The sequence below is a fragment of the Cavia porcellus genome, unplaced genomic scaffold, assembly GCF_034190915.1.
Source record: "Cavia porcellus strain 051 isolate PalLab524CR breed Dunkin Hartley unplaced genomic scaffold, mCavPor4.1 scaffold_10, whole genome shotgun sequence".
Classification (NCBI taxonomy): Eukaryota; Metazoa; Chordata; class Mammalia; order Rodentia; family Caviidae; genus Cavia; species Cavia porcellus.
In genome coordinates, this window is record NW_026947493.1 from 39373549 (window position 1) to 39392366 (window position 18818).

Below are 18818 nucleotides of genomic sequence, written 5' to 3' on the forward strand. Positions count from 1 at the left end.
TCACTAAGGCATATGAAATTTGTTGATGGAAGGAAGAATTGGAGAAGAATGCTATAAGAAATGGAGTGGTACAGGGCAGGCAGAAGAGGTACCACAGAGGAGTGGGTAGGGCATCATGGGAACACAAAGTGCAGGAAACAGAAAATCACATTAAATGGCACATTTTCCTCCACTCCACCACCAAAGTTCCATAATTACTTTTTCTATCCCTGGCAAAAAGCTCAGGCTATACTTCCTGTCCATTAACATCTGGCCAGATTCCATACATACTTCCATGTATGTAAGGAAACTTTGTGGTTTCCTTGCCTGTGATTTTTACATACTCCCTACAGTAATGCTTTCATATACTGATGTTTGTCCTACTATTTTATCTTAATTGATTATGGTGACCAAAACCAGAGTCCCCTTCCCTATATTGGACTTAGAAGTACCCCAATTCTAAGAGAAATAAAAGTATCTTTTTTCCTTTTTTCCCTTCCCTGGACATATAAATTGCAATTCAGCACATATAATTGCATGATTCTCCCTGAAGAACATAATCATTAACACCTATGGAATTAAGACATTTTAGGTTCCAAAATTAGTGTGCAACCCATTTGAAAACTGGATACAACCTAGACATATGAAAAATGCTCATCTAGTTTCTGTTTAGTTACAGAATACAGTGTTCAATTTCATGAGGGGAAAAATAGTATGAATGGAATAATCCTAGGATTATTACAGGATGAGATAAAACCAAGACTGTCCACGTAGAAATTTCTCTAGGCAAATTTTGATCCCAGGATTATTTTTCCTACGCAGGTTTCTAAGCCCTGTCTTAACTGTCTGTTCTGTTAATGCAAACTGATTTTATATTCTTTTCAAAATATAAATGTGAGAAAAGCAAAAAAATCACGGTTCACACTAACATTAGACAGAATTGATATTATGGCTACACTAGTCACTGCTGCTGCTGAAGAGGACAACGTCCAAGATACAGTACAGGTCAATTTCTGGATTATCTAATATATTCCATTTTTATGTATAATGCATTGTATCTTAATACATCCTCAACAAAGGAAGGTGATGTAAATATATACACGGATTTACGTAAACTAGTAGAAATTTCTAGCTACGTGAAAAAACGTTTTTTCTTTCAGTGGAAATGCCTAGCTATGCACAGAGAAGAAAACCAGTGTTAAGTCCTTACAGTGCATCTTCCTTCCTTCCAACTCTAAAAGCCAGGGCATAAAGTCCCAAGACAACCAGAGACGTAAGCTACATTTCAGCGTGATTCAAAAGGTATCTGCTAGGGTTCTCATCTGTACTTGAAACGAAGGGCCATAAACCTGTCTGGATGGCTCAGGGCTCTCAGACGTCCAGCGATGACCCCAGCTGTCCACACAGCTGCGGTCCCTCACGGCCTTCTTACCAATGATAGGTTTCTCGTTGATAGGTTTGCCGCGACTGGGCAGCCCAAGGCTCGGCGCCCCAAAGATGAGCAAGCCCAACACGCACAACAGTCTGCCCAGGATCCTCATCTCGCAAGGCTTCTCCCGCTGGAGGTTCAAAGACACTGCAGCGCGGCGGCAGGTTCCGATGTCTAGATAACTTCCGGCCGCTGAGTCTCGGGGGCGGGACAGGGGCAGTGCCACTCCGAGCGGGCCAATGGGAAACGCGGTCCAGTTCAGGGGCGGGACGAGGCGAGACGACCATGAAGTGCGCCGGCGCCTGGCCTCCTCACCCGCCCACAGTCTCCCACCACCCCGCCCGTCCTCCCCAAGACCCCTTCTGAGCCTATGCCACTGTATCTGAGGCGGTTCTGGGGGTCGTAGAGTCCTCCGAGTCTTCCCTTTCAACTGTTATGTCGCTATGGCCGTAAGTCAGTGGAACAAAGCTGGGGCAGCCAGGCCAGATGCGAGAGGGGCGAGCTCTGGGGTCCTTGCTGACTGGTGAGCAGGCCACAGGGACGCTGGAGAGTGTAGAGCATCTGAAAACTTCGCTGAGGAAAAGTTAGTCCCTGTCTCTGGGAAGGGTGACTGCCAGCCAGCATTCGGTGTAAGGACAGCGTGAGGACCTCACAGGTAATTCCCAAATCTTGCTGTTTGTGTTGGGATTGTATCTGGAGGATGTGAAGAGGGGAGAACCATGAATAGGAACGCATTCGCAGTTGCATCGCGGCACCTCAGAACTGGGTCGAAGAGGGGCAGACTCCTGACATCTGTTGCAAAGGGCAAGTGCAGGCTAGCCCCACAGCGATGCCGGGTCCTGATAACCTTCAGTAGTAATGCTAACCACAGGTAGCTAGGAATTGTCCTACAAACAAGGACAGAAATGATTACTTTGGTTCCTAATCATGAAACGTATTTTTAGGTTTTCTAAAAGAATGTGTAGTTTGTACTAGATGAAAATTCCTATCTCTTAAGATCAAAATTCAGGTTAAAACTGAGTAGTATTTGAAACCCTATTCTGTCAGTGCCAAGTACTGAGCATAAAAAATGAGTTGGATAATGTCTTTTTTTTTTCACATGAGTTTTATAATTTACTAAGGAAAGAAAGGCAAGAACAAGAGCAAACTTTAATCATATTTCAGGAAAAGTTAATGCAATAAGAAGCCTGGTTTCACAAAAAATATCATACTGTTGAAGGAGGTGTTAAGCCCCCCAAATGTGGTGAGGAATATTGTAAAATTACTCACCTGATTATGAGTGCAATAATGTAAACAAAGAATCTTTTTAAATATGAACTTGTAATACAGAAGCAATTGACTAACTGCAAGTGAAAAATAAATTATTATATTACACAGAAAAATTAAATTCCAAATGACTTCTCACCCCCTTTGCCACACCCTCTCACCATTTTGATGTTACCTCCCTCACCAGACCTGAGCAGATGCCGCCAGCACCGTATTCTTGAATCTTCAAAACTGTGCACCAAATAAACCTATTTTTATTTTAAATGGCTTATCCTCAAGTATTTTATTATAGCAACACAAAACAAACTGATACATTACCCTATAGAAACACATGCGGGTGTAAACAACATATTTATATGTTCTTTGTATCATTTTGTAATAAAGTAAATTTATGTAAGTAATACACTATAAAGCAGCATGGAAATGAACAAATTGGAGGTGTTTATTAGCAGATAAATCTCTTTTTAAAAGAGTTAAGTTATATTTGGGTCCAGAGGATCTGACAGAACCAGAATTTCTCTACGTATCTTCAGAAAACCATAAAATACACAAAGAGTGCAAATAAAGCTACACATGACCTATAGTTTTAGCAATACTAGGAAACATAGCGTACCACACACATCAAATTACCAGAAAATTGGTAAGTGCTAATGTCAACAAAAGCATCCTTCATTACTGAAATAATATGAGTGTAGTGAGTGGGGATACAAGGTTTCAAATCAACTTTGAAAAAGAAAAGAATTGAGTGATATATACAGAGCAGAGGCAAATCCAGTCCCCAAAGAATATGTCAAGTGGTAAGTGCCAATACACGTGAATGTTAGTTGGTTACAACATTAGTTTTAGGAAAATGACTTGAAAATTAGACGAGAGGTGAAAGCTTTAGATAAGAATTGCTTCCAGAGGTGATTCGGCTACATTGGCAAGAGAGAGTGCCCCCAAAACACATGGCAATAAAAAGAAAGAAGAAAGGGGATTAAAGATCCTAAAGAAAGAAAATCAAGTCATGCCAGCCACCCTACTTCACTCTCATATGTACACCAGTACTGTCACCAAAAATATTATCTATTGAAGGAATTACACTGATTATATTAAAGAAAATATTGTTCACCTAGAAACTATAAAAGTAAAATACATCTTTTCAAAAAACCAACACAATAGAAAACTACTTTCAGAGGAAAGCGAAAGGGTAAATTTTAACATTTACATAATAAAATGTCTTACCTCAACCTACATGTGGGAGATTGTATGTGTGTGTATGTGTGTGTCAAATTTAGAATCGGAAATTCAAAACCTAAAAATACAAATGGACAAAACCTAAGAAGGAATACTAACTAACCAAATCAAGAAAAAAACTTGAAGAAAATATCTCAGAAATGAACAAATTATCACTGTCCATGCCAGAAATATCAAATTGAAATTTAATGAAGATAAATGAAGAAAAGAAGCAATAAGATGAATTAAAATGATTGGAAAATGCAAAAATTCAGGAAGAAAGTACTAGGAATTGATCACAGGAAGACAAAGTCTAGTGCACATTTCAAAAGAAGAAGGAAGATAGAGAGTGTGAAGGGAAGAAAGGAGAAGATTGGGGAAGAAAAACAAATGGAACAGTATTAATGTATAAAAATAAAATCTAAGAAACATATTGGTGAGAGAAAATTTGAAAATTTAACTGAGGATAATCAACACTGAGACTTGCCCTAGTAAAATTATAAGGAAAAAGTAAAATATTAAATGCACTAGGCAAAATAATCGGTTTATTTATGAAGATAAAGCTGTTTGGATGACCTCATATTTTATAAGCAATGCAAAAATTAAGGCAACAATGGAGCATCATTTTAAAAATATTACTAAATTATTACTTCTATATGCAGCCAGGCTGTACGTCAAGTGACAGAGCTAAGAAACACAGTTTTGAACATTCTCTAACCAAGGAAGTACTGTATTCACACTTTCTTATTGGAAAACCAATTAGAATATTAACTTAATCTAAACAATATGTGACTGAGAAATTTTACAATATAATGAGCATTAATGATAGAGCTAAGACTAAAATGATGATGGGGACATGTGTAAAAGAATGTAAACCTGGTTAGAGTGGCATGCTCTTGCGGTCCTAGCTACTTGGGAGGCTGAAACAGGAGGATCACTTGAGCTCAAAGGTTTAAAGCCAGTCTGAATGACAGAGTGAGATGGATTCTCAAAAAACAAAACAAAGCAAACAACACAGTTCTACCAACTTTTTTAAAAATGCAAATAAAGAAGTGATAGGAAAAGGGAGGGAGGAACAAAAGCAAAATGAAGCTGTGACTGTATAGATAATAGCTTTAAGTCAAAAGTGCCATTTAAGGCTGACAGTCAAATAGCAAATATTAAGAAGATAAAGAACAGAATAAAAGTTAAAAATGTTTACACCCATACATACAGTAAGTGATTGACTGATACATATATAGATGGACATATGGAAGCTCAGTATATTTGTCAGTTTTCCTGTTGCTAGGCACTCACCAGACACTCACAATTTAATGGAGGAAAGCTTTAGCTTAGCTCATGGTTTGGGAGAATCCAGTCCACAGCCAGCTGTCTCTCAGGTAGGAACATCAGGACAGAAGTCTGTGGTGGAGCAAAGCTGCTTAGTTCATAGAGGCTGGGGGGCAGAGGAGAATAGTGCAGAGAAGATTGGACAAAGAGACATACACACTACCCAAAGTCACGTCTTCATGATTCATTTGGACACACCCAGGAGCATACTTACCAATCTCCTAGATGTTGCTTAATCCAATAAAAACTGATGACATCAGGATTAACATTTACATTCAGAAGTACTGCTGGGGAAAAGAGCTTTTTGTAGTAATGTAACACTGGAAAGATAAAATAAGAGATACATGTTGATTAGATTTCCCCATAGGACATGTGCTGAGTTCTAGAATGTTACCAGCAATTAGAGGGGCTGAACAATAAAGGCTGAGTGAAACTTTCAATAATCTTGCAGAGCTTCAGGGACAAAGTCCCACAAGAAGCAGGACCCTGCAGTAAACGCTCAATAGGTATCTGTCTCAAGACATTTGCCAGATTTTGAACCTGCAATTTTACAACCTGAAAAATTAGAATATCAAGGCTGAGAATAAAGAGAATGTTCAGGATATGAACCAAAAGTCCACAGAAAACAATCATAAGCAGTAAGGATAAACTAAAGGTGAGCTGAATCTTATCATCTCTCTGGCCCAACTCAACACAGCACAAGGCTTGACTGGGATTGACTAGCCTCTTGCCCTTTCGTGCAAAAGGAAGAAAACTGTCACTGGTGGAAAAAACTACCTGAAACCTCTAAAATTTCATACACAATAACAAATTATTGAAAACATGAAAATACAAAAATATGTATTGGTAGGCTAAAAATAATAGAAGACTCATAGATGAGTCTAATACTGCAATTATAAGAAAAGCCTTTTATTTTAAATATGATTAATTTTAATTAAAATAGGAAAAAAGACAAAATATGAGAGATTTCCCACAGAGAATTTAAATCTAAAAAAATTTTTTAATTCTCTCTACCTTAGAAATAATATTTTACTAGTTGAAAATGATAGCACACACCTATAATCCAAGCACTCAGGGAGACTGAGGGAGGAGGATCCCAAGCCTAGGTATATGTCAAGGTTTACCAGAGGAACAAAATCAATAGAAAATATATGTAAAACTATGCAAGGAATTTGTTAGGTAGGCTTAAAGGGTCAGAGGCAAGAGAGTCTACAGTGGCTGTCTGCACTGGAGAGATGAATGATCTTGCAGCTGTTCAGCTCAAGAAGAACAGCTTTGGAACAAGGGAGATAAAATATGTTGTCACACTACATTCAAAGGTCTGTGTGGTCACTGTAGAGTCACCACTGTGACTCTACTTGGCAGTCATGACACTGGAGATCAGCATTTGAAGATGATAGCAAAAATGGAAGCCCTTCCAACATTAGGGAACACTTCTTTTTTCACTATTTTATTTTATCCAGGCTACAAGTCTTTGGTTGGTGACAGTGATATTTTGGGTGGATCTTCCCATCTCAGTCTGTTGGCCTAACGTCAATCATCCATAGACATATACAGAACTGTGTTTTACTAATCTGCTAGGCAGTTCTTATTTTAGATTCTTTATGTGAAAATTAATGGTCACACTACACACCTTAGCAAGACTATGTCTTAAAATGCTAGAGATGTAAAATGCTAGAGATATCAATCTAAAGGCTCAACCTGTAGTACTATAAAATAAAAAATAAGGCCCAGGGATTTAGCTCAGCAGCATAAGCGCCTGCCTGGCAAGTGTGAGGTCGTGAGTTCGATCCCCAGCACTGAAAGAGAGAAAGAAAGAAAGAAAGAAAAAAAAAAAGAAAGAAAATGTTCTAATTTAACAGTTTTAACTGAACCATATGATAATGCAAAGGATCCTATTTTATGAATACTCTTGTTCCTAAAGCTGTAATCACCATAAATTAATTTAAAAAAAAGCTAAACAAAAGCCTAAGTTTAATAAAGTGTCATGCAAGTCAAAAATTTAGACACCTAGGATAAAGCATACTGAATGCTTTAAAAAAAAAGAGTAATTGCAATTGGAACTTTACAGAATAAAATAAAGACCAACAAAGCTAATTAAAACAATGATGGATCTTTTAATTTGCCAGGCTGGTACCACTCAGGAGTGAAGAAACTCACTGATTAACTCAGAAGTGGGATTATCAGAGATTTTTATACTATCAAGTTGTTCTTGATGGCTATATCTTTTAGGATTGAAAGTTAGCACTCAGGAGATGATTAGATTTTTTTAAAAACCTCATTTTCCATTATTGAGCTAGAGACTGCAGTTTAGACCAGAAGAGTCTAATAAATACTATAAGTGAGTAAATACTATACTATTCATTTACAGGTTATGAACCTAGTTAATAGAGATACAGAGACTCCCAAGTTACACAAACTTACTCAAGTTTTACAAATCCTTGACTTGAAATTATACTACAAAGCTACTGTAATAAAATAAACATGGTTGGGAATAAAAACAGATCTGAAGATCAATGGAATAGACTAGAAGATAAAACCACAACTACCAACACACTCAACCACCTTATCTTTGATAAAGGGACCAAACATGTTCACTGGAAAAATGATAGTCTCTTTATTAGATAGTGCTGGAAAAACTGGCTCTCCATATGGTAAAAACTAAAGCTAGACCCATGCCTATCACCGTATACTAAACTAAAATCTAAGTAGATTAAAGATCTGAATATTAAAACCGAAACAGTAAATCTGTTGGAAGACAAAGTAGGTAAACATCTTGAAGACATTGGGGTAGGTAGAGAATTCATGAACAGGAATCAGACTGCACAGAAACTACCTCCCAGAATTAATAACTGGGATCACGTCTTATTAAAAAGTTTCTGTATGTCAAAAGAAATCTCCAGCATTAATGAAAAGAAAACCCACAAACTGGGAAAAAATCTTAGTGAACTGTCCTTCAGACAAAGGTCTTCTGTCTAAAACATATAAAGAATTTTAAAAAAAAATCAAATCCCTGAAATTCAAAGACCCAATCCAAAAATGGGCATCTGAGTTGAATACACAGTTCTCAGGTGAAGAAATACAAATGGAAAATAAATACATGAAAAAATGTTCATCATTGTTAGTCATTAGAGAAATGCAAATTAAAACCACACTGAGATTCCATCTCACTCCAGAAAGAATGGCCAGGATCAAGAAAACTACCAACAACAAATGCTGGAGAGGCTGTAAGGAAAAAGGAACTCTCCTGCACTATTAGCGGGAGTGTAGACTGGTGGAGGTCAGTCTCTAGATTCCTCAAAAAGCTGGAACTGGAGGTCCCATTTGACCTAGCTATTCCACTTCTGGGCATATTCCCAGAAGAACTGAAAACATTATACCACAGTGATATATGTGCACCCATGTTTATAGCAGCACAATTTGTAATAGCCAGATTTTGGAAACAACCTAAGTGTCCATCATCTGAGGATTGGATAAAAAAAAGCTGTGGTATTTTTATACAATGCAGTACTACTCAGCTATAAAGAATGATCACATTGAGATATTTATAAGTAAATGGTTGCAACTTGAGACCGTACTCATAAGCAAAATAAATCAAACTCACTTGTATAAATATCATATAGTCTCTCTAGTGTAAGAAATAGTAAGAGTACATAAGAGTTTTATGGTAATCATGATTCCCCATTACATTGTTTTGAAACCTTAAAATGATCGCATTGGTTAGTTGTAATGGGTTTGTCCTTGTTTGTTTGATTTTACTAACTGTGATGGTATGAACAGCTAATTTGAGGGAAACAAGTCATTATAATAGCCAGTACTGCTACAATATCATCTTACTATGAAGTCCTACCATGCTTTTGCTCTTCTGTTTCCATTGGCTCTATCATGTTGTACCTTATTGGATTGTATTACATGTGAAAGCATAAACAAACTTTCTGTGGAAAATGATACAATATAATAACCATTGTTTGTTTTCTGTTATTTGGTTCTGAATGCCCTGTGACTCTCATTCTCTTGAATGTTTTTATACTATTTTGTTATGTTTGATACTATTGTATATGAAGTTATACTCAACTATTTCAAAGAAAGAGACTTTGTGGTAGTTACTGTTAATTACCGATTGTCTTCTAGTGAAATTCTGTGTTGCTTACATTGTACTGTTCTGATCTGCTTTGTTATGTCCTGTTTTGTCTTAATCTCTTTAAAATAAAAAGAATCTAACACAGTTGCCTCAAGTATAGTGGAAATCCTAACAATTTTCTAATGGATACCCTTATCCTTCTCATTGTACTGATGTTTAAATGTGACAAAGTAGTTTCTACAGTGAACTTTTGCCTTTGGATCTTTAAGTGCTACTTACAATGATAGGGTATATTACTAATAACTTGTTTATGTTAAGTAACTTTAATTGTTATTACATCTTATGGTGCCTGTGGTATAACTACTCCAACTTCATAATTTCCCCTTCCTTCATAAAAGAATGGTTCTTTTTTTCTTTTCTAGTTGTATATCTGTCAGTTAACCAGATATTTGATTTTTGTTTTCATCAGCCATTTATCTGAAACAACTCAAGTGCCAGTTTCTTAAGCCAATGTTTTACCTGAAGTTCAGGGAAGGGTTTTCACTATATATGCAGCTCAACTCCCTTCCTAAGCTATCTAAATTCTTCTCTGTAGTAGCAAGTTCAGGACATCTCCTTCCACTCCATTAGCTTCCTTTTCAAGGCTTCAAACTTTAGGTGATTCTAAGCATAGATAAATGAGGAAAGGAGAAAGAACAAAATGGTAGGGTGGACATAAATATAGATGACTCAAGAAAAACTTGATATAGGTAATCCCAAAATAATGAGGCCACAAAGAAGAAATATGGAGCAAGTTAAATGTAGGACTCCTAGGAAATGTTATGCCTGGGTGGTAGCTGATATCAAGATACCACACATGTGTTCTTGGATAAGCAGTCTACCTCTGGTCATCATCTGCTGTTACAGACTCTTGAAAGACCTTCAACTGAAGGACCTCCTTTGGGGGAGGTTTTTACTTGAATTAAGGCTTATATTTTTAAGTTGTGAAATGTGAACCCAACATTGTAGTTCGTAATTTTACAGCAGCTTTGGTGATGAAGACGCCACTATCTTTGGTGGGAGACCTGTAAAGTGTATTGTTGTTTCAATGTATAATAAGGATAAAGAGTGATAAGTAATTGAAGAATGGAAAAGTGGGAGAAGAAAGTAGAGAGCACTTGAGGTTTTGAAATGTAGACATAAAAAGTCTCAATTATGGACAGTGAGGACAATCTTCTTCACCATGTAAAACCAATAGCAGAAAAAGTAGGAATTCAGTATTGAAAATGGCCAGGTAATCCTAGAACCCCTCAGGCTTATACTTTTAGTTTAGAGAAATAGAAACTGGTGATGATATTATTATAGGAAAAAAATATTTCCCTTAAGGGAGATTTGTCCTAGACACTTGAGGATTATTAATTGTATTCTGTGTATAAAGATATTATGCTTTCATGGGCAAGAGTTTAGAATAAATACAGAGTGCTGACAATCTTTACTGAGGTTATCTACTTATTGAATTGAGATAACTGGGACTTAGACACTTTCAGAGGTGACTGATGGATTGAAATTTCCAAAACGAGGTTGATCTGAGTCATAAGTGGAAGAGACTGAGCAGCAGGAAAGGAAGGTTGAACACAGTGTGGACTGTGCCTGACCATTTGCACCCCACATCCCTGCATCTCTCCCCTACATGGTCTCCCAAGAGAGTAGTGTAGCATGCAGTGAAGCTATGCTGCCAGATATCTACTGGAAGAGCTCGGCACAACGGTGGCTTGAATTTTGTGATAATGAGAGAAGAATTTTTACAGGATACCAAAACTTCAAAATGACTTTCTTTACAGTGATTCTCCTGTATAACTTCATGGTCACCAACCTGTGTGTATGTAAGTGAAATTAAAAGATTTGAAATGTATAATCAGTTCAAAAGTTAAAACTAGTAAGATATTTAAAATAGTGAAATTAGAGACAAGTTTAAAACAAAAATGAAGTCCCATAGGTAAGAATTTATCATTGTAAAACAGCCAACTTTTAGAGTGAAAAAGATAACGAGAGGGCAAGTCAGTTCTGAGGGCTTGTAAGGAGACTGCTGTAGTCAGCTTAGCTTCCCAATAGATACTGTCCTGTGATTAAGGCTAGGACAGGGCTTCATCATGCCACAGGCCCATTAGCTGTCCCCTCTGATGGCAATCACTCAACTTTGTGATAATATATCTGTGGATCAGAGCTAACTTCTGTGCATATTGAGTCTGTGCTAGACACAGGGTAAGTACTAATTATGCAAGGTTGAAAACAGTGTCTGCATTTAACAACAATTGTGACAGGGATGTAGGCAGATTGCCAACCTGAAATTCAGACAAGGGTAACACAAGAAGAATCCAGGAATTATTACTGCGGAGACTTAGAGAAGGCTTCATGGAGGTGACAAATGGGCAGGGCTGAATGCAGTCAGAGAAGAAAGCATCTCCCTGGGCAGAATGAACAGGAAGAATAAAGATTGGAAGCACAAAATAAGCCTCACCTCCCTTTTGTTTTCTGAGGGCAAATTGGTGTTTTCCATGTGAGAAGGAACCAGTCTATAGCGTGTAGGTGGGGTCAGGCATTGTGAGGATGGAAAAACAAGTTGGGCCTGGGTGTGAAGGGTCTGAGCCCAAGGAGCAATTTACCTCATGTTCAGTGCTGTTGTCTTGAAAATCTGGAAATTAAATCTTGCAAAAATATAATTGTGGTGCAAGGAAGGGGTGGGTAAAGGGAGGAATAATTGGGAGCCTGTTGTAACAGATTGGATAAGAGATGATGATATGTGCATCTACTACAGTAGAACATGAGTGTAGAGCCCTTTAGTTGGTGTTCAAGATTTCTGTAATATGAGTTGCATGTAACTTTCTAAGATGACCCACTATTTCCTATACCCATCAGCACTTCCAAAGATATAAGACTATTAACTCTTTCTCAAGCATCCTTATTTTCATTTCTAAGTGTTTGTTTTCATGTTATTTTTTTGCTTGGTATGTCCTTTCTTTCAGTTCTCATTGCCATCTAGAAAAGTTAATTGTACTGAGGATGCTGCTTTGAAGAGTGATTCTCTAAAGATGCATCCTCAATCACTGTGGATGAAAATTATCTTTTCTTCTGTTCAACTCCCAAAGCACTTTCTGTTTTTTCTAATTTTTATTTTTATTAGATATTTTTGCAGTATATAATGATCACATTCTTCATGGGAATTTTATATAATACATAATATATCTTAATTATTTTCTTTCCTTCCTCCATCTCTTTGTATCCTTTCTATTTACAAAGGATCTATCTCCCTATTTTGTATTATCTAGCTTTTGTTTTGCCCTTTACTTATATACTGGGTTTCTTATATAAGAGAAACTATGCAATATTTAAGCTTGTGTGTCTGATTTATTTCACTTAACATTTTGGTCTCAAGGTGCATCTACTTTCCCAAAGCATTTTATTGGAATTATCTTAATGACCTTTGAAATATATTTCACTTAATATATCTCTTTTGGATATTTTTATTTCCTTTAGGTATTATCTGGTTAATTTTTCTATTCAGTATAGTACATAATGCAATGAACAGTGTTATCAAAAGGAGATATATTTGGTAAGTTAACATGACTGACTTGCATAGATAAGAGAGTAGTCAGTCAAGTTCAATGTATGAGAGTAGAGCAAGATGGTGTGTATTCTTGCTAAACAGAAAATTAGTGGTAACATAATGCTGTCAATCATAATTTTATTGCTCTCATTTCTAGTTCCACCTTGATTATTCACCCAGCATTAAGTATGGTTAATTCAACATATCGAGCCTATAAGGAGTGTTTCAGACATGCTACCATTTAACTGAGTTTGTGCCTCCTTTATATGTGACCTGATATTTTTGAATCTCCAGGCTTATTTTTAGATAGGTGGCAAAGTTAATTTCCAATAGTTTAGTACTTTCTGTAAGAAAAATCAAATTTGACAAAATCTTGATCTAGGCTAATAGAAGATTGTTTTAAAATTATCCTGCACCATATATTGGACTTTGCTATTTGCCCAAAACTGCTCTAATAATAAATTGTATTAAAGAAAATCATTATTTGATTAAGAGGCATGCTTTGGCTTTTTTAAATAGAGCTTTAACTTCTTATGTAGATATGTTTTACCTTTATGAAATAGGCAGTTCTTTTTAAGATAGCAAGAGGCATTAATGGTAACCATTGTTGATCACCCGTTATTTTGTTTTTACATTATTATGCCCATCCTTTTGATTTGACTGACTCTGTCCTATTATGTCACATTTGGTTTTACTTTCTTCAAAAAAAAACTAATTGTGTAATTGTCATTGTACAAAAGAGAGGAAAAGAAAGTGCTCTAAAGGACATAACTACATGTATATTTAAGTGTATAAGATAGGTAACTATATTACCGAGTTTTATTGGATCATTGAACAGAACTGTTTGCAGTCTCACTGTTTGAATGTCCACTCTATATGCTTTAATTTTGTAACTTGAACAATTATTTCTAAGATGACAATACGTAATCTATTAACTAGTGATTTCCTACTGTTTATTTTTTCTGAAATTCTGTATAACTTGTACCCTTTTTCTGTTTTTTTTCTTTTTTCTCCTTAAATAAAATTTTAAAAAAATGAAATTATGTTTCCTTAGTAATATGTGGTTCCAGCAAAAGGCATCAATAGAAGATATTTTTAATTTTAGAAACAGCAAAAAAGTATGAAAATGATTCAGAATTTCAGAACAAAATTATAGAAAATTAACACTAGTTAGTATATTGCATAGTGTTGTCTTCAAAGTAGTCATTCAGATAAGATTTGAGAATAAAAAATAAACAATGAAAACACAAACTATTCTCTTTGAAGGACTAACAAAAATTAGTAGTATAGTTAAATATCTTGTATATATACATACACACATATATATATGTATACACATACACATATAAACTTTTCTCTCTTTTTTTTTTACCTTCCCCACATCTCAGTTCTTTCCTTTTGAGCACTTTTTTTCTCTATCATTTTCATAATACCTATTGTACATTTTGAATCTTATTTACTCTTTAATTTTTTTTACTCCAGGGGGACAAAATGATATTTACAAATGCAAATCTGATTTATTTCACTTATGTGTACAGTCTCTGATTGCAACCATTTACCCATAAAAGCTTCAAGTTTATCCTTCTTTAGAGCTGAGTATTACTCCCTTGTAAAAAAAAATACCATATCTTTTGTAGCCATTCCACAGTTAATGGACATTTGGGTTGTTTCCAAGATTTAGTTATTACAAATTATGCTGCTATAAACACTGGTGCACATATATCTCTGTAGCATCGTGTTTTCAATTTCTCTGGAAAATTGCTCAGAAGAGGAATGGCTGGTTTGAATGAGACTCCAATTCTAGTTTTTTGAGAAATCTTCACACTGATTTCCACAGTGACTGCATGATTCTACACTCCTAACAGCAGTGGAGAAGGGTTTCTTTTTCCTCACAGCTCTGCCAACCTTTGTTATTGGTTGATTTCATGATGACATCATATGTTTCTGGAGTGAGAAATCTCAGTGTTGTTTTAATTTGCTTTTCTTGAATGACCAGTAATGTTGAACATTTCTTCATGTATTTATTTGCCATTTATATTTCTTCATCTGAAAAATGCGTGTTCATCTCAGATGGCTATTTTGGATTGGGTTTTTGAATTTGAGGGACCTGATCCTTTTCAATTCTTTGTGTGTTCTAGATAAAAATCCCTTGTCTGAGGGACACTGGACTAAAAACTTTTCCCATTCTGTGGGTTTTGTTTTCACTCTGTTGGTGATTTCTTTTGTTGTGCAAAAGCGTTTTTAATAAGATGACATCCCAGTTGTTGATTCTTTAAAGTACATCCCTTGTGGTTTGCATTTTGTTCATGAACTCTTTGCCTACCCCTGTGTCTTCAAGATTACTTATCTTGTCTTTCAGTAGATTTAGCATTTCTGTTTTAATATTCAGATTTTTGATGCATTTTGACTTTAGTGCATCATGATAGACATGTGTCTAGTTTTAGTCATCAGAATGTAGATAACCAATTTTTCCAGCACCATTTATTAGTGAGGCTATCTTTCTTACAGTGAACATGTTGGCCCCTTTGTAAAAGATAAGGTGGCTGAGCATCTTGCAGTTGTGTGTGCATCTTCTAATCTGTTCCACTGATTCGCAAGACTTTTTTTTTAAATTTGCCAATACCATGCTGATTTTATCACAGTAGCTTTGTAATATAACTTCAAGTCTGGGATTGTGATGCCTCCTGCCTTACCTTTGTTTCCCAGGACTGCCTTTGCTATTCTAGTTCTCTTATGATTACATATGAATTTTAGGAACGTTTTTCTCTACTGTCAGGTATGCTAATGGTATTTTAATAGGGAATGCATTAAATCTGTATAACAGAGTAATGCTCATTTTCACAATGTTGGTTCTTCCTATTCAAGAGCAAGGGATATCTTTCCATTTTCAAATATCCTTTTCAATCTCCTTTTTCAAAGTATTATGCTTTTCAATATATAGATCTTTTCACCCTTTATTAGATTGATTCCTAAGTATTTTATTTTTTAGATGCTATTTTGAAAGGTGTGATTGCCATAATTTCTCTCTCAGTGAGTTTGTTGTTTGTGCACAAGAATGCTACTGATTTTTGTGTCTTCACTTTTTAAACAGCCATGATGTTAAATTTGCTTATTAGTAGCATCTGAGTGGAGTTTTAGAGGTCTTCTATAAAAAGTATTATGTTAATTGCAAATAATGAAGATTTAACTTCTTCCTTTCCTATCCTTATTCCTTTAATTTCTCTCTCTTGTCTAATCTCTTTGGCTAATTTTTCCAGAATTATATTGAATAGGAATGATTATAATGGATATCCTTGTCTTATTCCTGATTTTACAGTGAAAGCTTTCAGTTTTTATCCATTTAATATGATGTTGGCTGTTGCTTTGTCATAGATGACTTTGATCAAATTGAGGTAAAAACCATCTATTCTGATTTTGTGTAGGGTTTTTATCATGAATGAGTGTTGGCCTTTATATAAAGCGTTCTTTACGTCTATTGAGATGATCATGTGATTTCTGTCTTTGGGTCTGTTGCTGTGGTGTATTACATTTATTGATTTGCATAAGTTGAACCATCTCTGCACTGCTGGGATGAATCCCACTTGATCATGATGATTCTTGATGATTTGCTCCATTTTAGTTGATATTATTTTATTGAGGATTTTTGCATTTGTGTTCATTAGGTTGGCCTGTAATTCTCCTTTTTTGTTAGGTATTTCTCTGGTTTTGGTATCAGAGTAATATTAGCCTCCAGGAATGAGTTAGGGAGAATTGCATCCCTTTCAGTTTCATTAAAGAGGTTGAGGAGTATTGGCATTAAATTTTCTCTAAATTTCTTGTAGAATTCTGTCATGAATTCCTCAGGACCTGGACTTTTCTTTGTTGATAAGTTTTTAATTACATTTTCAATTTCAGCAGCTGATGTTATATTATTCAAAACTGTTATATCTTCTTGATTCAGCTTTGGTAATTTACACATTTCTAGGACTCTGTCTGTTCCTTCTGTGTTTTCCATTCTATGTAATGTTTTTCAAAGTAGGAATTGATAGTCTTTGAATTTTCACAGTTTCTGTTATAATTTTACCCTTTTCATTCCTCATTGTATGAATTGAGTTTTTCTTTCCTTTTTGGGGGACAAGCTTGGCCAAGGGTTTATCAATTTATATATTCTATCAAAGAACTAATTCTTCAATCAATTAATTCTTTGTATTGTTTTCTTAATCTCAATTGCATTAATTTCTGCTCTGGTCTTTATAAATTCCTTCCCTTCTATGTGTTTTGCGATTAACTTGCTCTTCTTTTTCTAGAAGCTTTAGGTGCAGAATTAGGTTGTTTATTTGTGCTTGTTCTGTTTTCTGGATGTGAGAGTTCATTGATATATATTTCCCTCATAGGACCACTTTCTTTTTGTCCCACAGGTTTTAGTATGTTGTATCTGCATTTTCATTCAACTGTAGGTTTTATTTAATTCCTTCTTTAATTTCATCTGTGACCCTTGGTTGTTCATGGAGGTGTTATTTAATTTCCATGTGTTTATGTAGTTTTTGCAGTTTCTTTTGCCATTAATTTTCACTTTCAGTGCACTATGGTCAGACAATATGCATGGGATAATTTCAATTCCTTTGCATTTATTTAAGCATGTTCTATGGTCTACTTTAGAGAATGTCCTACATGCAGCTGAATAGAATATGTATTCTGATGTTATTGTGTGGAATACTCTGTAAACCTATAGTAAGTCCACTTGTTCCCAGGTTTGGTTCAGTTTTGTTCTTTGCTTTTTGTCTAGTCTGTGTATCTCTTTTTGACAGCAGGGTATTGTAAGGTCCCTGTTATGATTTTGTTACTGCATATTTGATTTTTCCTGTTTATTATTGTCTTACATAGTGGGGTCCTCTCACATTTGGTGTATGTATATTTATGATCATTACCTCTTCCTCTGGAGTTTTTCCCCTAACAAGTATGTAGTGACCTTCTTTATCTCTTTTGATCATTTTTTGCTTTAAAGTACACATTGTCTGTGAACAGAATATATAACCCTCTTTTTTCTTGGTTTCTATCATATGTAATATTGTTTTTCATCTTTTGACCTTCTATTTAAGTTAGATGTGTTTGTTGTATGTAACTGATCATTTTATCTTGTTTCTTGATCCATTCTATCAGTCTGTTTCTTTTCATTCATGAATTGAGGCCACTTGCATTGATAGTTATAACTGATATGTATTGGATTATTGTTATGTTCTTTTCCTGTTGTTGGTTTCCTGCTTTTCCCCTTTATTTAATTGCTTGTCCTGCCTGGTGGTGTTTCCATTGTTGTTCTGGTGATTGTGGTCAGTTTTATCTCTATCTAGTATATCTTTCAGTACTTTCTCTAGAGTTAGTTTGTTGGACATGAATTTCTTCTTGTTCTTTGTCATAGAAGTTTCTTATTTCTCCATTATTTTGAAAGATATTTTTGCAGGGTACATGAACCTGGGTTGCAAGTTGTTTTCTTTCAGGGCTTGAAATATTTCACTCCAAGCTCATCTTGACTTGAGGGTTTGTGTTGAGAGTCAGTTATGATTCTAGCAGGCTTTCCTTGATAGGTGATTCATTTCCTTTCTCTAATAGCTTTTAGTATTGCTTTTATGCTGAATTTCTAGGATTATGATTATTATATGTCTGGGCATAGATTTATTTTGATTATGGCTATTTGGAGTTCTATTTGCCTCATTTATCTGTTCTACAGATTATTTTCCCATGCTTGGGAAATTTTCTTCTATTGCTTCTGTAAATAGGGGATTTTTGGTGTCATTTATATTGACTCCTGCATTTCACTGACACCCATTAGTCTTGACTTTCTTTTCATCATCTTGGGATATAGAATTGTTATTTCATGGTCCCTTGTTATTTTTAATAGTTCTTTCCTTTCATGATCACTCTCTGTGATTCTACAAGGTCTTAAAAGTCTATCTTCAGTT

General features: G+C 35.4%; 1 protein-coding gene and 1 long non-coding RNA gene across 3 annotated transcripts in view; one reads left to right on the forward strand and one right to left on the reverse strand.

Moving 5' to 3' along the window:
• Positions 1–1609, reverse strand: part of Ggh (gamma-glutamyl hydrolase) — a 30082-nt gene extending 28473 nt beyond the window's left edge. Inside the window, exon 1 of one of the 2 annotated variants that reach the window (XM_003479953.5) lies at positions 1412–1609. In XM_003479953.5, the coding sequence (XP_003480001.1) occupies positions 1412–1520 (109 nt within the window). In that variant the 5' untranslated portion in view covers positions 1521–1609. The remainder of the gene's footprint in view (positions 1–1411) is intronic. The other variant, XM_063257374.1, reaches the window with a different exon arrangement.
• A 57-nt stretch (positions 1610–1666) lies between these two features.
• LOC134477884 (uncharacterized) overlaps positions 1667–18818 on the forward strand; it is a 48687-nt gene continuing 31535 nt past the window's right edge. The window contains exon 1 of the long non-coding RNA XR_010050140.1: positions 1667–2063. This is a non-coding gene — a long non-coding RNA (uncharacterized LOC134477884). The remainder of the gene's footprint in view (positions 2064–18818) is intronic.